General features: G+C 46.7%; 1 protein-coding gene across 1 annotated transcript in view; it reads right to left on the reverse strand.

The window, feature by feature from the left end:
- The window catches only part of dnah7 (dynein, axonemal, heavy chain 7), a 570,689-nt gene that overhangs the window by 160,648 nt on the left and 382,775 nt on the right, over positions 1–27,266 (reverse strand). Inside the window, exons 43-47 of the mRNA XM_072478629.1 lie at positions 25,672–26,018; positions 25,366–25,546; positions 20,513–20,698; positions 7,811–7,974; positions 6,348–6,502 (exon numbers count right to left, since the gene is read on the reverse strand). Coding sequence (XP_072334730.1) covers positions 6,348–6,502; positions 7,811–7,974; positions 20,513–20,698; positions 25,366–25,546; positions 25,672–26,018 — 1,033 coding nt within the window. The remainder of the gene's footprint in view (positions 1–6,347; positions 6,503–7,810; positions 7,975–20,512; positions 20,699–25,365; positions 25,547–25,671; positions 26,019–27,266) is intronic.

Genomic DNA, 27,266 nt, shown 5'->3' on the forward strand with positions numbered 1-27,266 from the left:
AGCTTCACATCTGAAGGCTATTGCGAATAAGGAATTGGCATTGGAAGTTATTGTGGACTTCACAGCTGCAGGTTGTGCTTGCTGCTGCTCCTGCTGGTGGCTGTAGATGTCTGGAGGCTGCTGTTTCCTTCCGTTTCTGGACAATTATTTCTAAGATACGGAGTCCTGGAACACCGATCAGTCCAATCCAGAAGGCAATCCGGTTTGAAGAAAGACGATGCTGCGGGACCTGGTGCGCTTCATTGTTCCAAATGGGTCACCTGCTAACACCCTTAAAGAAATGCCAGCAAACACGTGGGGCAGGATTCACCAGTCTCCAACGCCAAAATCGCATTCGCCGATTGGTCGGAGAATCAAAGTTCGCGCCAAAATCGGGGGCAGCGCCGCTTATGTGATGCTCCACCCCCTCCAAAGCACCATACTCTCGATGTACGCCATATCGACAGCCTCAGGACGTTGCCTTGAGGCCCTCCACCCGATGCTCCGCTCCTGACTGGCCGAGTTCCCGACGGAGTCGGTCTCTCATCGTATTACTTGTCGGGAACTCGGTGTGGCGGCTGCGGACTCAGTCCAGCACCACCACCAGTCGGGGGAGGGCCCATCCGCGGGCAAGGGGGACTTTGGCAGGGGCCGGGGGCACTGTTTGGGGGGTGGTCTGGGGGTCGCGAACTGGCCAAATGGGGTACACTATTTGGCAGTCTGGGCCTGCACGCGGCTGGCGCCATGTTGCACAGCGCAGCCGCTGCATGCCGCCGCCGTGCACATGCACGGCCACGGACCCGGCAATTCTCCGGCCGTATCGGCAGCTAGAGCCAGGTGCTCTACGCTGCTGGCATGCTAGCCCCCAGCCAAACAGGATCGGTGGCCATTTTGCGCCAAATGCTCGGTCATAAAACACCACCGTTCCTACACCGCCGTCCAGGCATAGCCTGTAAATCAGAGAATCCAGCCCATGGTTCCCATGGGCATCCTAAATGTTTTTTTAAATTAATAATTTCTGAAATCACAATTAATATATTATCATCTATCACATGAGGCTCAAATGTATACAGTAATTTTTCATACTCACATGGTCAACCAATGGTTAATATGAATTTAGGGCACGAATTAACAGAAACATTTCTAAGTGTCATTTTGGGCGAGTTTGGCAGAGTTTTCTTGGTGGCTCTTTCAGTGAGATCCTCACCGGCATTTATCCACACTTAAAGTCATTGGGCGTGAACTTTCCAAAAGGGAACAAAGTCCCCGAGCGAGTGCGTTTAGCCGCGTGCTTCCCGTGTTGAATAAGGGGCCTGAATGGGGAAGATACGGCTGAGGCTGCACATTGCCCCGTTGGTTACAACGGGGAGCTCTGCTCACCGGAAGTTCCCGTTGTAGCGAGAGATCGGGATGCCATTTAAAAATAGCATCCTGATCTCCGAGGCCCCCAAACCCCCCCCCAGCATGAATGCAATATGGGAGGGTTCCCCCAGCCCACCCCCAAACACACACGCCGGGCAACCCCGGCCCGATCGTGCACATTCAGAAAATGCCAGCTTGGCACCTTGGCAGTGCCACCTGTGCACCTTGGTAGTGCGAGTCTGGCACCCAGGTGGCACTGCCAATGTGCCAGACTGGCACTGCCAGGGTACCCAGGTGGCACCAGCAGTGTCAGGGCCCCACCCTGCGCAAAGAGCATGCAACTGGGGCCTTCGATCCCCTTGGAGACCCCCACGAGTGCAATTCCATCTGGTCCCCGTTTGTGGGAGCCTCAGGTACCTCAGGAATCTGCACATTTGAGTGTGGTTAACTGCCACGCTCTAATGTGTAGATTGTCAAAAAAGTGGGTGGGATTCACCTCACAACGGGCAGCACGGTACCCTTGTGGATAGCACAATTGCTTCACAGCTCCAGGGTCCCAGGTTCGATTCTGGCTTGGGTCACTGTCTGTGCGGAGTCTGCACATCCTCCCCGTGTGTGCGTGGGTTTCCTCCGGGTGCTCCGGTTTCCTCCCACAGTCCAAAGATGTGCAGGTTAGGTGGATTGGCCATGATAAATTGCCCTTAGCGTCCAAAATTGCCCTTAGTGTTGGGTGGGGTTACTGGGTTATGGGGATAGGGTGGAGGTGTTGACCTTGGGTAGGGTGCTCTTTCCAAGAGCCGGTGCAGACTCGATGGGCTGAATGGCCTCCTTCTGCTCTGTAAATTCTATGATAATCTATGAAACGTGTCATGAGATTGCATTGAATCTCGTGAGGCGTTGTGAGCTGGGTATATCCCTGCTTTCAATGGCCACACTGCATCTTGGAGAGCTGCTTTTCTGGTGCAGGGTGGCCGTAGGATCGCACCCATTATTTGGGGGTGGCTTGGAGAGTTTCTCCCCAGTCTAGCCTATACTTCAAGGCATGATCCAACAGGAGAAGCATAAGTGTGATAGTGACCGAGACTTGCCGGGTGCTTCAAGATGGCCAACCGGCAAGACTGCGACCAGTATCAAACGTCAATTAGGGCCGCTAATGGTGCCCCATGGGCTTCATGGCACAAATAGTTGACCCATCAGTTGATTCACCTGGACCATGCCTGGCAGCTCCTTGCTAAACGAGTAGAAGTAGCTAAACCGCTCCCCCGAGCAAACCCTAGACAGCTTGAGCCATGCCACCACGCAGCCCAGCCTCATGTTTCGGTGATGCCAACCTGACCCGAGTGTTGAACACGGTAGAGTCGCGACAGATCACCCTGTTCCTCCGAGGGGGTTGGAGGGTCAGCCACAGGTCAGCCAGTGCAGCCTGGGAGGCAGCGGCAGTCAGCTCATGGAGTGTCTCAAGGAGGACTGCATTCCAATGCCACAAGAGGATCAATGACATCCTCACCTTCCACCAGCGCAGAGACATATAGCTTGGGTAAAAACAAATTACTGCGGATGCTGGAATCTGAAACCAAAGAGAAAATGCTGGAATATCTCAGCAGGTCTGGAAGCCCATGTGGGTTTGACAAAGGGTAATCTGGACTTGAAACATTGGCTCTTTTCTCTCCCTACAGATGCTGTCAGACCTGCTGAGATTTTCCAGCATTTTCTTTTTGGTTGGAGACACATACCTCGATGGGCGACACTAGTGGACAGGCTTCTGGGGCATGATCTGGTGGGCACTACACAGTTCCGTCAGGAGGAAGCAGAACCATCCAGGGGAGACAGCAGTCAGAGGTCTGCTGGATCCCAGGATCCAGCTGGGTCCCAGTCAGATGCCAAGCCTCTGGACAAGGTTATCACAGGGCTGATACAGATGCTAGGGTGAAGGCTATGAGATTCAGGAAGGGAATGTCAGCGATACTCCAGTGGGTCCATAGTCGATTGGAGGAGTTCCAAAAGATCCAGACACAGGAAATGGTCATCATCACCCTCCTGCCTTGTATATTGACCCATTGGAAATTCCGACACAGGCCCATCACCCTGGAGTGATGTCACACAGACCCTGGGAGGGTGGAACAGGGTGGTTGGGCGGTGTTATGATGGACCAATCCACATCCTATGAGAAGTGAGCGAGGGTGAGGACCTCCCAGGTTCTCCTGACATGTCAGAACCTTGCCGCCGTCTGTCCTCAATCCTCCTGCTGCTTCCGCGAGTCCTCCCTCGGCTCGTCGTTCAGCTCCTCATGGTCCAGCCTCTCCTCATCCTCTTCATCAGCTGAGACACATGACCCTCCACCTCCACCTCCAACAGTTGCTCCGTTGCTCTGCCAGGTTGTTGAGGGTACAGCAGACTATCATAAAGTGGGCAACCCTCTGAAGGGTATACTGCAGTGCACCACCAGCCAGTCGAGGAATCGGAACCCTTTTGAGCAGGCCGATGCACCACTCAATGACAGAGAGTGGCCACATGAGCCTCTTTATACTGGGTCAACGCATCGGTCTCCAGCCTCCGTACTGGCGCATTAGCCAGGACCTCAGCGATTACCCCTCAAGAGCCAACACATCATACTGGGATGTTCCTTGAAGACACCGCAGATCACCGCCTGTCCGAGGATGTACCTTCCGTGGCCACGCCTGGGGAAGCGTGCTCACACATGCATGATCCGGAAGTGATGGTCGCACACAAGTTGAGCACTCAGGGTGTGGAACCCCTTCCTAGTGATGAAGGGCACTCCCTGTTGACCTGATGCACGTAAGGCGACGTGTGCCATCTATTACCCTCTGGACCTAGGGCACCCCGATGATGTTGGAAAATCGTGCTGCCCAGGCATCTTTTGGGCTTGGTCCAGGTCAAAGTTTATATAGTCAGCTGCCAGGGCAAACAGGGCATGCGTGACTTCATAAATGAAATTGTGGGTTGTAGGTTTGGAAATGCGGCACACATCCACGCTCAAGCCCTGGAATAAAACCGAAGTTGTCAATTTCAGGGCCGCGGTGACCTTGACGGCCACGGAGAGAGGATATCCTCCCCCTCCATGTGGTGCCATGTCAAATGTGCCGCACTGTCTCATTGTTGAGACTGAGCCTCCTGCGGCACGCGCTGTCCTCAAAGGACCAGCAACCCCTGTACATCTTGGGCCGTCACTGGCCTTCCCCTCTGGGTCCCTCCGTGGTCTGATGGGTGACCAGGTCCTCAGGGTGTGCGACGCGCCCCTGCACATTGGCTGCCGCCTCAAGCCTTTGTCAATGATGCTGCTGCTGCCTTCTCCGGCGACTAGCTGCCTGGACTGCCACCAACACCGCGAGGGCAGTTGCTGCGGGGTCCACAATACCATCCATAATGTGATATCTGTAAGGAATTGGAGAAGGTGAGACCCTGACAATCAGTTATGGCTTCCACCCCGGTATCCTTGAGTCCCTCAAGCCTCCACCATCCTTATATTCACAGCCTTCTCCCATCCAACGAGCCGGTTGTGCTGGGGGCCCCATCCTGCACACGTACCCCCAGCTACAGCCGGCACCCCAGACACCAGACCCCAGACTCCTACCGGGAACGTAACCTGGACCTGGTTCAGGTAACCCCCTCCAACACCCCACCCACCACCCTGCCCCATTCCACTAAAATAGCACTAACTATAAATACTAACAAACAAGAACTATATGTAACAAACAGAGAAACATATTTCTGGTTGGCACTTGTACAAATGAGAGGCTTGCACCAGCCCAAGAAAAATAGGCAGATTTTCCTTTCCAGCAGGCCGGGCAATGAGCTTGTGGACAAATTCATTCATCACAAGTTCAGGTACTTGCTACACCCCATGAAAGATTGTACATCAAGCTGTAAAGAATATCACTAAAATATCAACAGTCTGGGAAGCTACCAATGGGAGGCACGGTGGCACAGTGGTTAGTACTGCTGCCACACAGCGCCAGGGACCCGGGTTCTGTCATGATATTCAAACACACACATCATGATAGACAGACCAACAGACTAATTAGCACACATAACACGACAGCCAATCACAGACAAGGGCAGAGACAGTATAAGACAAGAAACATGACACCTGGGGGACAGTCCATCTGGAGACAAGGACAAGGACAGGACCTGATTAACAAGACACTCAGAGTGTCACCACGTGCTGAGTACCAAGACAGATGTGTAAATAACAAGTTGGAATAAAACTGCGTTGTACCAATCGCAACCATGTTGGTTCATCTGTACCTCAGAGCACCCAACACCACAGGTTCAATTCCGACCTCGGGTGACTGTGGGCAGTTTGCACTTTCTCCCCGTGGCTGCTTGGGTTTCCTCCGGGTGCTCCGGTTTCCTCCCACAGTCCGAAGATGTGCAGTTTAGGTGGATTGGCCCAGTTAAATTGTGCCTTAGTGTCCAAAAGGTTAGGTGTGGTTACAGGGGTATGGTGGGGCTCTTTCAGAGGGTCGGTGCAGACTTGATGGGCTGAATGACCTCCTTCTGCATTGTAGAGAGTCTATGAATCTACCGGTAATGCTACCCAAGAGGACTGTTCTGAATAAGAGAAGTCTGACTCCTTTTCTAGCCATGAAGATAATGGTGCCCAAATTCTAAAACATGGATCAGTATTTTCTTTAAAATGTTGAATACCCTTGATTTTTAACTATTATTTGTATAACTGCAAAGGAGAATTGTAAACAATTTATTAACAGTATTGACTATTGATTATCATACTAAATTGTGTCTTTAAAAAGTAACATATAATTTATTGTTGTATCTCAAATGATAAGATTAATTGTTCTTATGCTTTCTAATTTCTCATAATAGTATTTTAAATTGTCAACCACATGCAGCTATTTTATATAAATGCTGAAAGAATGCCAGTTCAGTTATTTCCTGTGTAAATTCAATCATACATTTTAAGTTACTTTTCTTTTAAATTGTACTTCATTTAGGCAGTGTTTACAAACTACATATCTGTAACTTACCAGGAGTGCCAAACTGAATGCAGTTTTCCAAAGTTCTTACAAAGTCAGCATCACTGAGTTTAATCACATGAAGGCTGTTGGCTTTTTCCATATTTTTTACCCATTTATTCGCCTGACCTTGAGGATCTATCATTAATGGCCATCTTCGAGCATTCCTGCAGGGAGCCAAAGGATTTATGCAACATTCAAGGTGCGATTTGCATTTAATTTCTATTACATTTGACTGTAATTGGATGTAATATGAACAGAACTGTAACAGAAAACAACATAATGTTAACAAAATAGTTTGATTTTATGACTCCTTAACATACTTTAAAGAGGTAAGGCAGAAACAAATCTTCATTATGTTTTGTGAAGAAAATTACAAAGTCATATTACCTTAAGGGACATATTTAGCAAGTGAAAACAGCAATATAACAAAATTGGAAAAATATATAAATGCCAGGATTTACAATCTAAAGACAGATTACGCAACCACATTTAGATATGGTGATCATTATTTGAGACAAGGTAAAGTTCATACAGACAGGTAAGCTAAATGTACTTTCTTAAACCCTTCTTCCTTGCCCCCTCCATCCCATATAAGTTTGAGGAGTCCATGGCCTTATTTGTTTTAAGATTGAGACCATTTGATTATTTACTGTTGATGCTTCCTTCTCTTCCCTAACCCACCAAGTCAAAATTCCCCTCAGCTTTACCCCTGCCCTAACCTTTCTTTAATTTTTTTTCTATTTCCCTTCATGTTCATTCTTATCTATGGAACCCAACTCCTGCTCCATTGACCCTCTTCCATCAAACTACTGATTATCTAACTGCCCTTCCTGTCCCTCATGTTAGCAGACATTGGGCGCAACTGTACGGGAAGAGGCCATTAAATTGCGTGAGAGGCCTCTCGCGGGATTTTCGACGATGGGGACGCCTCGCGAGATTTAACGAGATCTCGAGAGATGTTACGCCTTACTGGGCGGGATCGATATTTGCATATTTAACTGATCAGTTAACCTCACTTAAATATGATCATGCCAAAGTCTTCCAAGGCCCAGGACCAGTGCCTGGAAGACCTTCTCATGACACTATTTAGCATTGGTCCACACAAACGTGGACCAGGTGCAACAGCACCTGGGGGGTCTCCCAGGCCATCACAAGCCCCCGATGGTCAGGCTCTGGGCAGGGTGGTACCCTGGCACTCCTGCTGCCATCTAGGCACTGCCAGTCTGGTGCCTTGGCACTGTCATCTGGGCACCCTGGCAGTGCCAGCCTGCACTTCCAGGGTGCCCAGATGACTCTACCAGGGTGCCAAAGTGGTAGGTTGTCCATGCCGGATATTGGCCCGGATGGTGCCCTGCCCTTATGAGGTTGCTAGTTTCAAATTCTAGAAGCAACCTTCAAGCAAAACGATTAATTGCAAAACTTCATCCATACTACCTGTTTGGTATCATTTGTATCAACTGTTTGCTACTTACGATATGATGATACCATTGTCAATGGAAAAATTGTCAGTAGGTAATCCAGCAATATTCCAAGTTCGAATTTTTACAGCATCCCCCAAAGTAGTTGTCAGAGAGAAATCGTCAGAACATGGGATGCGCATTGCCTTGCACTGTTCCACCCATTTATGTGTTTGGAGCTACAAATAATCAGAAGTCACAATTAAGATGAGAACCAAAGTCAAAGTACAGGAAAGTGGTAAGCATGAAGCATATTATGTGTGCACTGGATAGTGAAAAAATATTGATGGTAAAAAATGGTTGCTTTGCTTCATGGAATTCTGGATGACTTAAACTGTCAAATTCCCTAAATGTGCAATGTTAGGAGTTGGAATACAAGTCCACGTTTAAATGATGGAGCAGGTGGGTGGGGGTGAGGGTTGCAGTTCCATCTCCTCACTGTCATATTCCTGACCTCTGGCATAATGCTGTGATGAAGCACAAAATGGAGGCCAGTGACTTTAGAACTTACTTGACTATTTTTGATAAAATTATCATGGCATGGGGTGGGATTTTCCCTTCTGACGGCAGAGTGTTGACGCCATTGTAAAAACTGGAGAGTTTAAAGACGGCATCATCGGACCGCTATGTGTAGCAATCCTCTGCCCTACAGGAGGCCAGCACGACACTGGAGTGACCCACGCCGCTCCAGCTGCCAATACCGGCGTCAAATGGGCGGTGCGGGTCTGCGCATGCGCTCTGCAACTGGCGTGAATGCGCACTGCGACCGGCGCGCATGTGTGGTAGCTTCCTTCTCCGCGCCGGCCTCGATGCAACATGACGTAGGGCTACAGGGGCCTGCGCGGAGTAAAAGGGACCCCCACCAGGAGAGGCCAGCCCACGATCGGGCGGAGGGCCCCCCAGGGGCCAGATCCCCCCCCCTCAAACCAGGCCACCCCCGACAGGATGGATGCCGAGATCCCGCCGGGTAAGACCAGATGTGAACGGCGCCGGCGGAACTCGGGCTTTTTTGGCGGCCACTCGGCACATCCCAGGCGGAGAATCGCCGGGGGCGTCAATGGCGCCGATTGTCCGGTCACCGCCCGCCTCCGAAGCGGCATGGGCTGAGAGAATCCCGCCCAGAAGTCCAGAAATCAATGATCAAGACACAGTTGCAACAAATGCTGACAAAATACTTTTCAGACACATTTTCAGAGGAATTCTGACTGTACTCAAACATTTCAGCTTCGTGGCCCAATATAAACCTTTAAAAAAATCAGGACTTTGCTGAATTTGCCAATCTTTGACTCTGGGTTTCCCTGCCAAGGTAGTAACATCACTTCGGCTGATTAAAATGAAAGACTCTGACTTTTGAAATTCAATGAAGTCATTACCTACTTGGAGCTCTGCTGAGACACATGATGATATTTAAATTCCCACACAACACTCCATATGGCGATTTAAAATTGAGGTCTTACAATCACCCCAATAGGCTATCTGCTGCTTGCAATTGGGTGGGATTCAAGAGACATAGAACATAGAACATACAGTGCAGAAGGAGGCCATTTGGCCCATCGAGTCTGCACCGACCCACTTAAACCCTCACTTCCACCCTATCCCCGTAACCCAATAACCCCTCCTAACCTTTTTGGACACTAGGGGCAATTTAGCATGGCCAATCCACCTAACCTGCACGTCTTTGGACTGTGGGAGGAAACCGGAGCACCCGGAGGAAACCCACGCAAACACGGGGAGAACGTGCAGTCTCCACACAAACAGTGACCCAAAGGACGGTGGTACTTTCCACTTGGTTGGCCCTCCATTTGTCACAGGGTTCCCCAAACAGGAGGTTCCCAGCACCTCCAGCCCCCACCACCCCCGCACCCTAATAATGGTCAGGATCAGGAAGTAAAGCCTGCCAGATAAAATACCAGAGGCGACGAGAAGAGCACTGGAGTGGCCTCTTAAGGGCCTCAATTGGTCCAAGGGCAGGTGTCCCACCAACCAACTACCCCACTGCCAACCAGTGCCAGAGGGGAGTACCCTGGAATGACCCTCTTCCCCCGGGACTATACTTAACTTTGCATCAGCGGAGAAATCCCCTCAGCTGAATCTCGTATTTAAAAAGCTGTTGCAAATCTGGCGGACATGACGTCAGTGAATAATGAATATTTAGTGAGGGAGGATCATGTAGCGGGTGGCCCCCTCATAATATTGACATGCATGGGGACAATCGGGAAATGAGATCTCCCTGGCAAGAATCGCATTTCCCGATTCTCGCAGGATGTTCTGGCCGCGCCGCCGATCCATGCATGGCTAGTGCAGGTTCAAATCACTCCCACTGTATTTTAAGGTTTTTTTATTGCAAATATTATATGTTCCAGATAATAGATGATGTATCTCAGGAAGGGATCAGCTATTCCAATGACACTGGTGTGTCCAGATCTACAATTGAACGTGAAACACAGATCATGGAACAGAGTGCTTGTAAACAGCGTGTTAAATTTGAGAATTAGGTGGAATTTTAATTTTAGTGCAGGGGGGGGGGGGGGGGGGGGGGCGGCGGCGGGGGAGGTCACACACAACCGTTGGGTACCGTCTGGTTTAGGTACCATCACTATGGGTGAGCTCCATTGGCTGCAACCACTTCAATTATGCCATTTTTAAGCATACTCTCAATCTCTCTGATAACCTGTGCCAATTTTAAAGGGTTCAGTGTATATGGATGTTGTTTGATCGGAACAGCATTTCCCACATCTACATCGTGTATAGCCATAAGTACTTCCCAATTTATCTCATAACTTCCCAATTTATTGCCCATGTGATATCAATAGCTCTTTCAGGTCAGTTCGTTTTTCCTCTGGAAGGTAACTTAACAATTCATCCCAATTTTTAAGAACATCCTCATTTTCCAATTTAATTTGAGGTATGTCAAATTCACAGTCATCTGGATTTGGTTCGTCACTTTGAGTTAGAATCATTAAAACCTCCTTTTTCTCTCCTTCCATTTCAAAGTACCTGTTAAGCATATTCACATGACACACTCGGTGAGTTTTCCTTCTATCTGGTGTTTATACCACATACTTCACCTCACTTAATTTCCTTTCAATCTGACACGGTCCACAAAACCTAGCTTTTAAAGGCTCACCTACCACTGGTAACAACACTAAAACTTTATCCCCATTGGCAAAACTACGAACTTTGGATTTCTGTTCCGCTTGGCGTTTCATCACATTTTGTGCAACTTTTAAATGTTGTCTAGCCAATTCACCTGCTCTATTTAATCGTTCCCTAAAATTTGACACGTAATCCAATAGTGTAATTTCCGATTTCTCACCCACCAATTTTTCCTCAATCAATTTAAGTGGTCCTCTTACCTCATGACCAAACATTAGTTCAAAAGGACTAAATTTGGTAGACTCATTAGGTGCATCCCTAATTGCAAACAATACGAATGGGATTCCTTTATCCCAATCCTCTGGATAATCTTGGCAATACGCCCTCAACATTGTCTTTAATGTCTGATGCCACCTTTCTAATGATTCCCCCCTACGATTCTGGATGGTACGCAGTTGATTTAAATTGTTTTATTCCTAAGCTATCCATAACTTCTTTGAATAACTTTGAAGTAAAATTTGATCCTTGATCCAATTGATTTCTGTGGGTAGTCCATATCTAGTAAAGAATTCATGTAACTCCTCCACAATCCTGTTAGCGTTAATATTACGTACTGGAATGGCCTCTGGAAACCTAGTAGACACATCCATTATAGTCAAAAGATATTGATTCCCACTTTTTGTTTTAGGAAGCGGTCCTACACAATCAATTAGGCCTCTCGTAAAAGGTTCCTCAAATGTAGGAATGGGTATTAAAGGCGCTGGTTTTATCACTGCTTGAGGTTTCCCTATCACTTGACATGTGTGATATGGTTGACAAAATTTAACTACATCTTTATGTAGTCCAGGCCAATAAAAATGTTTCTGGATTTTAGCTTGAGTTTTCCTCATTCCCAAATGACCTCCCACTGGTACCTCATGTGCAACTCGCAACACCTCCTTTCTATACCCTACCGGCAATACTACTTGATGAACTTCTGCCCACTTTTCATCCGCCTGCATATGTACAGGTCTCCATTTTCTCATCAAGACATCACTTTTACGGTAATAACACTCTGGTATACTCTCAGATTCCTCTTCCTTATATGCTTTCTGATATACCCGTTTTATTTCTACATCTTTATGTTGTAACACTGCCAATTTTCCTGAACTAAAAATATCTGCCTCATTCTCCACCTGTTCTTGTTCTTTTTCAACCATCTGATCAAAAATCGTTTCTGATAATTGCACTTCAACTTCATCTTCACTCTTTGATTTCTCCTCTTGTCTTAACCTGTGACTTTGCGACCTTGTTACTACACAATCCGGAAAAATCCTGAGGATATTCGTCCTTCAACACTTCAGTTGCCTGATTTTCCACTGGCTTATCAACCACAGTAGGCATCACTCCCACCTGCGATCCAGCTATATAATTACACAAGATAAACTGTATTCCTGGACAAGATAGTTTATCTATTACTCCTACTACCACTTCACCACTCTTCACTGGACTTTCCAACCTTACCTTATATAATGGAACACTACTCCTCTCACCCTGAATTCCACATATCACCACCTTTTCTGGCAACATTCTTCCCAAACTACATAATTCCTCAATTCTTACCATTAAAGATTGACTAGCCTCTGTATCCCTTAAAATTGTGACTTCTTTACCTGCTCTTCCTGATACACATGAGTAAACTTTACCCACACAAGTAAATTCTTCAAAGACATCCGGCACCTTCTTAACAATTACTTCTTGAACAGGCTGTACAATCGTTTGCACCTCCTTCGCTTCCCTTGGGCTTTCCTTTACCACTCTAACAAACCCCACTGTCGTATCTTGTTTTACCACATCAGTCTTCTCAGTGCTTTTCTTCAACCACCAAAAGTATAATTTCTCTGAGAGCTTCATACGTTTGGTCTATTTTCAAAGCCCTTATCCACCTATCAAAATTACTCTGTTTGAGCCTTTCAAACTCCATGTATGTTTGACCAAATTCTTTCCGTAAATTTCTAAACCTTTGTCTGTAAGCTTCAGGCACTCGCTCATATGCACTTAAGATGGATTTCTTCTCCTCCTCATACGTTGCAGCTACCTCCTTCGGTAGTGATGCAAACACTTCACTAGCTCTACCTTCCAGCTTTGTTTGAATCAGTAATACTCACATGTCCTGTGGCCATTGCATTTGTTTAGTTACCTTCTCAAATGAAATGAAAAAGGCGTCTACCTTCTTCTCGTCAAACCTTGGCAGTGCTTGGACATATTTAAATAGATCCCCACCACGTCTTCGACTATGACGCTCTGTCTCATTATCCTCATCACTATCCTCAAACTGTACGTGTCCCTTTGCTTCTGCCAATTTTAACTGATTTTCATGTTTCAGAGCCATTTTCCGAAGTTAAAACTCTCTCTCTTTTTCCTTTGCCTCTCTATCTCATTCTTTGTTTCTTTCTTCTCTCTCCTTTTCTTTTTCCTCACTACCTCTATCTTTCTTTTTCTTTCATTGCATATTCAAGCCGCTTTAATTCTTTTTCATGTTCAAGTTGCTTTAATTCTTTTTCATGTTCAAATTGCTTAATCTGCAACTGGAGCTATGCCATATCTAATGAGTCAGAATGTATCACAGGCAAACGTAAATGCGCAGATACCGCCATAACTACCTCATTTTTTTGTATTTTGCTAGGCAGTGTTAACTGCAATGCTTTTGCCAAACCTAACAGTCTGTTTTTAGTCTCTGTCAGTAAGGTATCACATGTTAACGCATCCACCCCCAAAAAATTCTGAGCCTCCGAAAGAGCCTTTGTTCACAACACTCTCCCCACTTAAACTAAAATACCACATCGGAAAAGCAACAACTCTTTCCTGTCTTTAAGTTCACAAAAGCCAATCCAATAGATAGACTTTTATCCCCCTCGAGCCCCCAATTGTTATGGGCGAGGCATTTTCAGAACACAAAATGTATCATGGAGTTCAACCAACCTCTCCCTTTAATAGATTGTTGCTTTTGAAGCACGCGGTTTGTTCTCCAGGTGTGATATTACAATTATGAACAAATCAGATTGGCAAACGTAGCTTTAAGGATAAGTTCAGAGAGTGTATCAAGCCAGTTTTTTAGAACAATACATTCTGGGACCCAACCAGGGAGCAAATAATTTTGGACCTGGTAATGAGTTATGAGATAGGATTGTAGTAAAGGATCCTCGAGGCAAGAGTAATCATAACATAATAGAATTTCACATTCAGTTTGAGAGTGAGAAATGCGGGTCCATCACTGGTGTCTTAACTCAGGGCCCAGGTGAGAAATCATGGTCTCTGATGTTTCTCCTGTTTCCAGGATATTTATTACACCACTCCACCAAACAATTTTGCTCAATCATGCACCAACACCCCCTCCCCCCATTCAAGTGTCATTAAGCAATTTTCTTTAAGTTCCTCATGTTCTGGAATTTTTTGAGGATGTGACCAGTAGAGCACACAAGGGTGAACCAATGGATATTGTGTATCTGGACTTTCAAAAGGCTTTTGACAAGGTCCCATACACGAGGTTAGCGAGCAAAATTAAAGCTTATGGTATTGGGGGTAATGTATTGACATGGATGGAGAACTGGTTGGCAGACAGGAAGCAGAGAGTGGGAACAAATGGGGCCTTTTCAGAGTGGTAGGCAATGATTAGTGGGATACCGCAGGGTTCAGTGCTGGGATCCCAGCTGTTCACAATATACATGAATGATTTGGACAAAGGAATTGCATGCAATATCTCCATATTTGCGAACGACACTAAGCTGGGTGGCAGTGTGTGCTGTGAGGAGGATGCAAAATGACTTGGACAGGCTGGCTGAGTGGGCAAATACTTGTCAAATGCAATATAATGTGGGTAAATGTGAGGTTATCCACTTTGGTGGCAAAAACAAGAAGGCAGATTATTATCTGAATGGTGGCAGTTTAGGAAAAGGGGAAGTGCGTCGAGACCTGGGTGTCATGGTGGAACAGTTGCTGAAGGTGAGCATGCAGGTACAGCAGCCGATGAGGAAAGCTAAAGGCATGCTGGCAGGCATTCATAATGAGAGGACTTGAGTATAGGAGTAGGGATGCCTTGCTGCAGTTATACAGGGCCTTGTGAGGCCACACCTTGAGTATTATGTGCAGTATTGGTCTCCTAGTTTAAGGAAGAACATTCTTGCTATCGAGGGTGTCCAGCGAAGGCTCACCAGACTAATTCCCGGGATGGCAGGACTGACATATGAAGAAAGACTGGATCAAATAGTCTTGCACTCACTGGAGTTGAGAAAAATGAGAGAGGATCTCATAGAAACATATATTATCCTGATGGGACTGGACAGGCTGGATGCGGGAAGAATGTTCCTGATGTTTTGGATGTCCAGAACTAAAGGTCACAGTCTAAGAATAAGGGGTAAGCCATTCAGGACTGAGATGAGGAAGAACGTCTTCTCTCAGAGAGTTGTGAACTTGTAGAATTCTCAACCACAGAAAGCTGTTGGGGCCAGTTCGATGGATATATTCAAGAGGGAGCTGGACGTGGCCCTTGCGGCTAATGGGATCAAGGGGTATGGAGAGAAAGCGGGAGTGGGATACTGAATCTGCATGATCAGCCATGATCATATTGAATGGTGGTGCAGGCTCGAAGGGTGGAATGGCCTACTCCTGGATCTATTTTCGATGTTTCAATCATAGCCTCCGTGTATTTTGAATGTTTGCTATTTTAATTTCATTACTAATATCATGTGAGTGTGTCTCAGTTTTTAGGACAAGAAGTGAATGTGCTCAAGAGTTTTTTTTTTAAACTAAGAAACTAATTGGCTTGAAATCAAAAAACAAACCTTTGATCCTACTTAAGTCAAGGCAGCTAAGTTTATTTACATGTGTGGGCCCGGGTGGGGTGCTCTTTCCAGGGGCTGGCGTGGATTCAATGGGTCGGGCGGCCTCTTTCTGCACTGTGGATTCTATGATTCTATGATGACAGGATAGAGGAAACAGAGTGTGAATTACAGTATTGGTCCCCCAATCTACTAAGGGCCATTGTTTACAAAGAGTGTTTGATTCAGTTCCAAAATAGACTTGGTTCTACTTGAAAATGGTCAAGAACAACGACTACGTTTACAGACTTACTGCTGTGCATGTTTTAGAGTCCGTAGGTAGATTTTGTATTCAGGGAACAAGAGGTTTGGCACAAGGGAGACTCACCAAAAAAATACAGTTGCACCTCCCTGCCTCCCAAACTAGCATGAAGTCAGGGCTCAGACATGTCAGTTTTGTTGCACACACGCATCAGGAAAATAAATGACACATGTGCATCTTCATAAAATTGTGCATGTCCCCAAAGAATTACACTGGCGCAGAATCTTTTCTTTCATAGAAACAGTGACAATCCTCCTACTCTAATGTATTCTACCAAACATCTCAAAGCTAGGGAATTACTTCAGTCAGGTGACAGCTCAAGTCAGAAAATCATGGCCTCAAGCCCTATTGGAGACAATTGATATTGGAATCTAGACTGGCACTCAACAGGACTCTGGACTGCCGGAGGTGCTGTCTTTCACATGAGACGTTAAACTGAACCCTTGTTATCCTCACACATGTCTGAAAATAGATCCCATAGCCATGCATTCAAAGAGGGGGAGGGAGAGTTTTCCCTGCAGTCTGTGTCAATATTTATCCCATAAATCAACATTTACAAAAACAGATTATTTGGTCATTAGCACATTGCTAAATTGCAAATTTAAACAAAGCAGGTTTAGATGTTGCATTTGCTTGTCCATTGTCACTGATATTACAGAAAAAAGAGGTAACACCCTTATGTTATCTATTATCTAAGCCTATAACATCAACCATGGTGGGAAATGCTTCATGTACCAGAATTTTGCCAACGCATTTCAAGTACACAGGAATAGTGTTAAGGGTTTGTTTAGTCAGTCTCACCAAGAGGTTCAGAGGCTTGTAAGGTTGAACAGCGGTGTTTACTGGTCACACACATACACACTATCCCAAACTAGGAGCTAACTTCATGCTACATCTTCACAGGTTTCTGCTTATTCTTTGACTGACCCAGGTCCCTTGCCGTGTGGCCCTTTACATCACATTATTCTCCAGTCCTACATTGATCCTTATTATGCTAAATACCCTTACACTTCACTTTCCCCAAGTCATACTCAATATATTTATGTTCTATCCCTTCTCCAACCCTCAAGTCTCTGACTATATAAATTCATACGGCCTGGAACCTTGACAATCCTTCCAGATTTCATTCAAGTGAGTGTAGGCTCAGTTGCTTTGGGTATGCTTTGTTGGTTTGGAGTTGAAATCATAGTATTCTGCGTTTCCACCACGTCTGATTCTGGAGGGATGAGGAAAACTTTCCTCCTGTTCACCGATGTATCAGATATGATGTTGGTTGATCATCGTCTGTCCAGACTGTGACACACTCACTTTCCAAGTCCCTGATCCAAACCGGTTTAGCCTGGGCAGGTTTCTAGTGCGATGGCTCCGATTGTAGGACTGTTCTTGGTCCTGAACCATCTGGTAGACCTTGACTGACAACACTGGGATTAATTTCTTTGGCAGCATTGGGAATTGAGTGCAAAGTTTTCTGCCCATCAGGAGCTCTGAAGTGGACAATCCACATTGCAGCGGGGTGGATCTATATGCTAAAAGTGAAATTGGGAAGACTTTAGTCTTTTCGATTAAATTGTGGATATCTTGGGGAACTGGTAAGTTGTTAAAAGCAATAACTGATGTAAAATCCAGTGAGGCATTCATCCATTATCGAACACCACCTTGTCAAAGATGCCATGGCTCACAAACGTTCCTTTCACGGACCTAACAACCTACACTATGATGATCCTGTGTAACTGCTTCACTTTGATCCATCGGGAAATGTAATCAACCAAGATGAGGAAAACCCTGCCATTAAACTCAAATAAATCCATTCCCAACAGTTCCCATGACCTGTTAAGGAACTGTGTGGGGATAAGGGGCTCCCTCTGAGCAGGTGTGTGCAGCATGCACACCTGGCAGTTTTGAGATCATTTCTTCAATTGTCCTTGATATTACCGACCTTCACACTGCAGACTGGGCCGTGCTCTGCACATGCCCATCTGTCCTTGTTGGATTCGGTGGAGAATCTCCAGCTGAAGGGAGACTGGAAGGATGAATCACTGATTATATACCAGCAGATCATCTATCATGGTGAAGTGTTTTGGCTGTTCAAACACATTTTTACGACATTGCTACCAGGCCTCTGCTGTGGCCACCCTTGTGTACAGGAACTACGGATGCAGACACACTCATCTCGCAACTGATCCTGGCATATTTGCTGAAGCTTTCCCAGCATTTGCTTTCGTACGGATTGAGAATACAACTCAAGCTCATCGACCAGGTTGACATCATGTGACCAGGCACTCAGGTTTGGCATCTTTTCTCAATGTAATACTGTGCAATCAGGCTGCCATCCACCGAGGACAATGGGTGGATTTCTCTCGCCACTGCTTTGTTGAATTGCGTCAGCTAGACACAGGTGCAAATGAAACTATTTGGCTTCAGCACAGGAACCATCCCGGAGCACCATTCCATCGGTTGAATGACAGGGGAGATGATCCCCATTTTGGCCATATCGTTCTGTTGCTGCTGTATTTGCTTCATAAGCAGGTGCAGTATTTCCCATGGAGTGAACAGGGACACAGGCTTGGCATCTTCTCTCAATGTAATACTATATGCAGTCTTCAGCCGTCCCAACCCAGTGAAAAGTTTCAAAAACTCTTTCTGAACTGAATCCAGACCCTTGCTGGTTAACCTCATCAATTTTCTGCAGGAGATTGAGCTTCACGCAGGCTTTCATGCTCAAGAGTGAAAATTATTGATTGTGGAGTACAAATAATGTGTCCCATTTAGTTTTGTTTTGGAGTGTGGATTGCAACATACATTTAACTAGAAGCTTTATGCCGCCTGCTCCATACAGTTGTACTGTGGATGGCATCAGTTATTGTGTTACCAGCCATGGTTTGTTATTTGAGAGGCTCATGACACGGGCTCCCATGTCTAATTTGAAATTGCTGAGGTGACCATTTACAGAGATGTCAGCACTCTAAAAATAAAGGGTCTGTGATCTCACCCAAGAAGCACAGCTGAACTTCTTCGTAGTGTGGTACCTTAATCTTGTGGATTGTTTTGGGATCCTTCACACATCTCGCCATCACAGCTTTCCAAAGCCCAACTTTTTCCAGCCTGTTGCAGCTGAAACACTGCACAGAGTTTGCTGGACATTGTTCTCGTCTGTGAGGTCTGTTGGCTCCATGGTGCCAACATGGTCTCCCACCATCTTGTGATCTGTTTGGGTGGAGCCTCGCTGGCCTTTTGTTACTTACGAGCGGGACTGTTGGGGTTGCTCTATATAGTGGCTTAACCTTGTCACGTAATACGGACTGGTGTTGTTGGTGAATTTCAAACTGCCTGACTAATCAGATGGCCTTTTCTAGAGTCAGATCTCCTTTGGTTTGTAGTATGTCCAAGAGTGCATTATCACCCAATCCAACTTGGTCTTGTATATGTTCCGGCTTAAGGGCGCTGTCGTCACAGCCATCAGCCAATCTGTATAATTAGCTTATTGAGTTCTCCAGGCTGTTGGACTCACTTGTTGAACATTTTTCGCTCTAAAATGTTATTGCTTCTTAAATTAATGTAGGTATCGATGGATTTCAGAACATCCTCAAACTTATTTGACGAATCATTTATTCCTTGCTTTGCAATAATGTCATCAGTTATCGGACCTCTGGAGTACAGTAGTGAATTCACTTGTTCAACCTTGTCTTCCTATCTAATCCTGAAGCTATCATGTATCTGCACCTGGTCAAGCCATTGTATCAGCCCCAATTGATTTGGTAGGGTTGATTTATTATCCATGGTTGTTTTTCAGATCAGGGGAGTACAGCTTTAAATGCAGTTTCATTTTTAATGATTCCGCTGAAGGAACCATTTTTTCAATACTTCTCGCCTTTGTCAGGTTTCAGTGGGTTTCCGTGACAATCGAGGATCCGAGCTCAAAGGAATCGATTTCTTGCAGCAAATTTTTTAATCAAAGGTTTGGGCCCTTTAGATCATTTTTAGAGTATGTTAGGGTGATTAAAAGGAGATTCCCAGGTGTGACCGAGTTTTTAAAACTTCACTTTGTTTTCAACGAGTTTGACTACCGCATGGTACAATGCCATCTCTGAACCCAGGCTGGCCTCAGTGATTAATGAAATGGACTGCCCTGACTGATTAATGGCCTGAAGACTTTTGGAGGCTACTTCAGAAAAACTGAATGTTTTGATCATGAATGTCAGGTCCTTTGATTCTACAATCAATGGGGACTCACAATGCTCTGATGGGAGTCTGCGTTTGTTGGTGGAACAAACACAGGAAAATTACATGGCCATCTAAATTACATAATTTTAAACCCTCTAGCAAACATTTTCATGAACGCCCCTGAATATTGAATATTCTAAGCTGAGAATAAAATTAAAATCAAAATTTGCATTAAGAATAAATGTTGTCATTGTTATATCAATTCTAGCGAAAAGCACATAGAAAGATTGGTGAAAAATTCCACATATTCCATCCACTTTCTTGGTTTTATTTTTAGTTTACCTGTCTATAGATTGATGTGAAGGCCCCAAGATATGCCACAATTCCAGAAGAAATCAGGATGTCACCTGTCAAGTTAGTATATTGTATTCCTAAATTTATGGCAGTGTCATTCCAGCGAGTCTTCTCACCACCAAGCCCACCAATGAGCTGTTCTGCTCGATCCAGCTTTTTACTGCACAAATCAACCTGGAAGATAAGCAACCTTTACTGTCACAATTCAACAAAGTGTTCAGAATTTGGTTTATTTCCTGGTCTGTTAAAAAGGATATTGATTAATGTATTTAATGACATGCCCAAAATGAATCACGAAACAATCTTGAATTGGAATAAAGTTTGTATCTTATCTTCACACACATACTTTTTCCCTTTGGGGAATAATGGGGAAGTGTTGGAAGGACTAGTAGGCTGATTATCAACCTATTTACCCATGTCATCAACACTCTTTCGGTATCCAACAAGTTTTGGACTGGGACTTGAACCTAAAGCATCTGGTTCAGTAATAGGGATGCTACTGACTGAGCCACAAGACCTAAAAAAGTTTAAACTGCAAAAAATAAGTTTTGACTAGAATGTGCAATGGTATTAATAAAATTTATCATGTGTTACATGAGAAAACCAGAAATGGATGAAGATGAAATACTAGTACAGAACATAAGTAAAGTCCCCAAGAAAGAGGTTTAATTTACAGCTAAGATTCACGTTTAAAATTTAAAAATAAAGTTTTGCCACACAGATCCAGGGGCGGGATTCTTCGGAAACCGGCGGGGTGGACAACTCCGGCGCGAAGGAGTGGCATGAACCACTCCGGCGTCGGGTACCCCGAAGGTGCGGAACCCTCTGCACCTTCAGGGGCTATGCCGGCGCCAGAGTAGTTTGCGCCACGCCGGTTGGCGTGGAAGGAGTTTGGCGCCACGGCAACCTGCACCGAAGGGCCTCCAACGGCCGGTACGAGTTGATGCATGCGTGGGAGCGCCAGCATATGCTGGCATCATCCCAGCCCATGCGCAGGTGGGATTCAACTCCACGCCGGCCATCGCAGACTGTACACCAGCCGGCACGGAGGAATAGAGTGCCCCCACGGCACAGGCCCGCCCGCGGATCGGTGGGCTCCGATCGCGGGCCAGGCCACCATGGGGACACCCCCCCCAGGGCCAGATCCCTTCGCGCCCCCCCGAGCATCCTGGAGGCCGCCCGTGGAGCCAGGTCCCGCCGGTAAGTACCTGTCGTAACATACGGCGGTGGGACCCGCCGAAAATGGGCGGCCACTCGGCCCATTGCGGGCCGGAGAATCACGGGGGGGGCGGCTGCCAGCGGCCGCCGACCGGCGCGGCGTAATTCCCGCCCCTGCCAAATCCAAGGCGACGGAGAATTCGGCAGCCAGCGGGGGGGGGGGGGTGGATTCACACTGCCCCCCGGCGATTCTCCGACCCGGCGTGGGGTCGGAGAATCCAGCCCCTGGGGTTTTTGCAGATTCATGGAGACTCCATGCCTTATCCAATATGGTTGCGCGAACTCGGATTCAGAAGACAAGGCTACATTTTCAGAGTCCATAGAAAGGGGGTAGAAACTCCGTAGTGTTCAAACAAGTCCTATTTCTGCTGTAGAGAGGTCTGTTTCCCGCAGTGTGTGACTTATGCTTTTTAAGAGTAGATGCAAATCCTGTAAAAGGTAAATAGGGCGGGATTCTGTGATCCTGAGGCTAAGTGTTGACGCCGTCGGAAACATGGCCTCAGGATCAGCAATTCAGGACCCTACAAGGGGCCAGCACGGCACTGGAGCGGACCACACCGCTCCAGTTGCGGATCCCAGCGTCAACTGGGTGTCGCGGTGTCCACGCATGCACAGTGGCACCGGCGCCAATGCGCGCATGCGCAGTGGCTCCCTTCAACACGCCAGCCCCGACACAACATGGCACAGGGCTACAGGGGCCGGCGGGGAAGAAAGGAGGCCCCCAGCCAGAGAGGTCGGCCTGCCTTTTTGGTGGGCCCCAATCGCTGGCCAAGCCACTTCGGTGGCCTCCCCACCTCCCCCACCCTCCCCCCCCATCCCCCACCCCCACCCGCCTCCCCTGGACCCTTCAATGCCGAGGTCCCACTTGGCTGAGAGCAGGTGTGAACGGTGCCGGCGGGACTGTTTTTTTTACGACGGCTACTCAGCCTGTCCCGGGCCGGGAATCGGCGGGGGGTCCATGTAGAGCGGCCTCCGACCGGCGCACGCCAACCACGGTGGCACCAATGGCACCGATTCTATGCTCTGCGGAGAATTGCGTCGGGGCGGCGTGGCGAGATTCGCGCCGGTCGCGGGGATTCTTCGGCCCGGCCCCGGGCTGGGAGAATCCTGTCCCTGATGTCTGTGGAATTTTTAAGCTGTTAAGTTATTGAAATCCCCTGCCCTTTAAATGTTGACAAAGTAACAGCCTGCTGTTTCTTCAAGTTGAAAAAAACTGCCTGCTGTTTAATTGGTACTTATTGACTTAACCCTAAAGTCTATCAGTATAGTATCATTACTACTTCACTGCTTCTATAACATCACAGTGGGCAGCATTACATTCACAGGATTGACAAGACAATATTAGGGGATTTGTTGTCTTTGGTGGGGGTTATGAATACCATTCTTTGTTTTTAGAAAGGATTAAGTTCTTAAACAGTGAGGTCTGTAATAGATAGGTGGAACTTTATTTCAGCATGGCTTCTGAGCTCTACCCATGGTGGATACTAGGTGAGTTGGCATGGATAGTGTAAAAGCAAAAAGTGGTGGACAAGGCAGCACTAGTTGTTATGAGTCGTTATAGGGGCTATAAGGAGCTTTGGGGATGAGGAGGTGATCATGTGGTGGCACGAGGTTGCACTAATTTAACAAAAGGGCTATGAGATGAGTGAGGGCTCATCAAGGGTGAAGCCATGTGATGGCATGGGTTAGCTTGGATATAACATGGGGGGATGTATGGGGTGTGAGGGGTGAGGTTGGAGAGCCTATTATTCAGTCACACAACTGGAATGAAGTCCCAGAGCATGGAGGTGGGCCTTTTAACCAACTTACCTTGGCAGTTGGAAGTCCTTGTGACTCCTTGAACTGTTTTGGGGAGAGGCAGGCCCAACTCCAGCATACATGTCCTGCTCTCAGATGGGCATTGCCGAGGCACTGCGGAGCTTGACCCAGTCGGTGGTGGGCATTGCCGAGGCCTGCAGAGCTTGCCCCAGTCACTGAGGAGCATCGCTGAGGGCATCGACACAGTGGTGCGGACCACGGGGAACTGCTAGTGCTATTGCCCCTCCATCCCAAGCTGAACCCCAGGGCCCTCTGGGCACTCACCGGAAGGAGGGGCTGCTGAGTGTTAACCTGGACCTGCACATGGAGTGGCGACGATGGCCACAAGCTCCCCAGAGTTCCACCTCTCTAATGAAGCTGCGTCTCGAGGTCAGCATACCAGACAGGGTGGCACAGATGTGCCGCCGACAAGTGAGCCGAGGGCCCTCTGGCCCCATAGCCCCCAGAGGACGCCCACCAGGGGCATTGAAAGCCACGGGACATGGTAGGCAGCTGAAAGCCTCCACCTCAGATATGCATTCTGGGAAAACACCGAGACGTAATGATAGAGATAGGAGGGCCAAGCACATTGAGGGTCACTGGGAGCAACACATTAAACAACACAACCATTATGATGCCTCTGTCACTTTCTTCTGCAATGTGGGCTTACCTCCAGACATTTTGCCCATCTCTCCAGGCCCTGCCCCCGTAACCCAGTAACCCCACCTAACCTTTTTGGACACTAAGGGGAATTTATCATCGCCAATCCACCTAACCTGCACGTCTTTGGACTGTGGGAGAAAACCGAGACACCCGGAGAAAACTCGCGCAGACATGAGGAGAACGTGCAGACTCTGCACAGACAGTGACCCAAGCCGTGAATTGAACCTGGGACCCTGGAGCTGTGAAGCAACTGTGCTAGCCACTGTGTTTGTGCGGAGTGCTCACTTAACCACGATTGCCAATTCCCTTTTGGCAATAGCCTTCATCCGTGCAGCCAGAGGCCTCAGCATTCAGTGGGGGTTATGGGTGGTTGGTGGGGCAGACGGGTAGGGACTAGGGGTGCCCCCGAAACGGGTACACACGAGCCAGGGGTTGGCATGGTGGTACCGCAAACGGTTGCCCCCCAGCGCCTCCCCCCACCCACGCTCCCATGGCGGCCCACCCTTGCAGAGGGTCCCCCAGACCCAGTTGAGGGTCCCCCCCCCCCCCCCCCCCGCCCACTGAGTGGCAAGCCCACGCCCCCGGGCTCGTCGCCTGTGAGTAAAGATGGTTATTCACCTCCTTGGCTCCCCACAGAAGCCCTTCCACCAGGTTCACGTTTTTCAAAAGGAGTACTAATCGGCACCAGCGTGAACACTTGCTGGGGAGGCCACTGAATGACAGGAGGCCAGTGGGTAAGGAGTGGCTCCCGTTAATTATATGGAAATTTGGCTTAAGTGGTGATAATTGGTTTCTTGCCATGCTATGGCGAGATCCCAATTTCACCTCCGGGAGTGGGCTAGTTGCATCGCCAACTGTCTGGCGCCTGGAGCGGATCTTGTTTTCGGCATCTCCCCCTAGTCACCAGACTCGTTTCGCTCGAGCGAGAGCGTAATGGGGCTGGGGACTCGCATCCTACATTTCAGACACCAGGTCAGCAACTGGATTTATTTTGCTTTCCTTAAGAATGTTTTATATTTGTAACTTAGCACCACATTTACCTGGTGAGCACCACATTTACCTGGTGAATAATATCAATGTGATTAACGTGTGTTATGCCCAAAGCTACAGATTAATATGTTCCAAAAGTGCCTTTAGTTGTACAATAATGGTGTTTAAATTACCTGATTTTCCAGGTCTGCTTTTTTTTGTTTATTGGTTTCCAACTGCTCCTGTAGTTTTTCCAGCTTATCTTGCACTTCTTTAAGTGCAGCTTGCTTCTTTCTTAGACCATTCATTGCTATCTTCAATTCACCTTCAGCCACTGCTAGCTTCTCTTTCTTGGGAGCCACAACTTTAGCTACTCTGATAAATGGGAGTGGGTTTGGAGAAAAAAAATAACTTATTCTATCTCATGCAATGTAAAGTTGATGCTGGTGAACTGAAACATTAGATTTAAAATATTCTATAGGTCAAATATAATGACTTACTTGTCATAGGAGTCGATTGCAATGACCCATTTGCAGAGACCCTCAGCTGCTGTGGAAGCATTACGAATCTTTTCTGGAATAAATTCTGGGTTTGTTATGTATTTATTCCGAATGACATTTATGTAAGCTGAAGGTATGTTATCCTTATCATATTCATGGAGAGACTGCAAAAGCTTCATGTCACCCAATACTTTTTTGGCAGGGCCCCAGAAATCTTCAATCTTTTTACCTGATCCAGTCGGATCTGGAATTCTGTCTGGCTTTATTCCTTTCAAAATACAAATTGTCTCCATAACTAGCTTTACTCCAGATGGGGGGCTCTTCATAGACTTCATCACAGTAATATCCTAAAAAAAAATTAACAGTTGTATCACAATAGCTTAAACATCTAGCCATGTGACAGAATGACAGTGGGTATGGTGTCGTGGATTTTAGCAACATCTCTGATTGTATATTTTCATCATTGGGTTCTGGGACCACACTTGTTAAAGATGAACTGATAAGTACTCCAGTAAAGCAAGGCCAACTTATTCTGTATATAATATATAACTGAACATAATGTAGTTTCCAGTGAAATTCAATCTATTTTCTATTACGACTTGTTGTACAACATTATACCAAACACCGCTCTTGATATGTATCAAATTCCAAATTATTGCAGACTGTGTTTTACAGTTGGACATGGGCAGACTCATGACTCTGTCCCCACATCCTCCCCCTCACTTTACATGTTGAGAATCTGGGCATGTCTGCCAAACAATATTGCCACCTGGAGGGAGGAATCATTCCACCTTTCATGGAACTTAGCCACAGATTATGTCATGTGCAAATGATTGAAAATATTCCAATATTCCATTCCAATTTGTCTCTGTAATAATATTAATCCTCCTGTTGTCTCAAATTGACCTGGTATGTGAGAAACTCAATTCTATTAGCTATTGCTGAAAAAAAAGAGATGCTGTTGAAGCTTTTCACTGATCAGGGCAGACGCAAGAAAGAAGTTTAAATTGGCGCTTCCTTTAAAATTTGGCATTCTTGTACCTGGCTTGAAGAGAGAAAAGCTTCAAAAGTAGTTTTTTTTTAAGCAATACTCATTGTACTTCTGTACTACCAAGCAACTATTTATTGGCTACTTCACCTGGTCCCTGATATTGGACTTACCAGTATTCTCAGATAGCTAAGGAGTGATTTTAACCTTGTGGACCTGGTAGAAACCAAATAGCAGCCATAATCATGGGTTGGATTACACGGGTGCTGCATTCCCCAGATTCCTGATTGAAAAATCAATTGTCAGGCCGAAACCCACCTGCCCCACGGTGATATTACACTGGGAGCAGCCTTAATTGTTGCAGAGTGCAAGTTCCACACCTATCTGGGACAGCTGATTGATCAGCTACTCTGTATTCCTAGTAGCAGCAGAATCGGCGATGGCCACTGCTAAGACAAAAGGCAATCCATAAGGAAGAAGGTTAATGGACCTTGGATAAAGGCATGTGTGTGCATTTGAGTGAGATTGGTTGACAGATAGGAGGATTGCCAACTTTGATTCAGTGTATTCTTGGAGACTTTAATCACGCGATTTGTCCCCGTGCTCC

This window comes from Scyliorhinus torazame, chromosome 2 (assembly GCF_047496885.1).
Source record: "Scyliorhinus torazame isolate Kashiwa2021f chromosome 2, sScyTor2.1, whole genome shotgun sequence".
Classification (NCBI taxonomy): domain Eukaryota; kingdom Metazoa; phylum Chordata; class Chondrichthyes; order Carcharhiniformes; family Scyliorhinidae; genus Scyliorhinus; species Scyliorhinus torazame.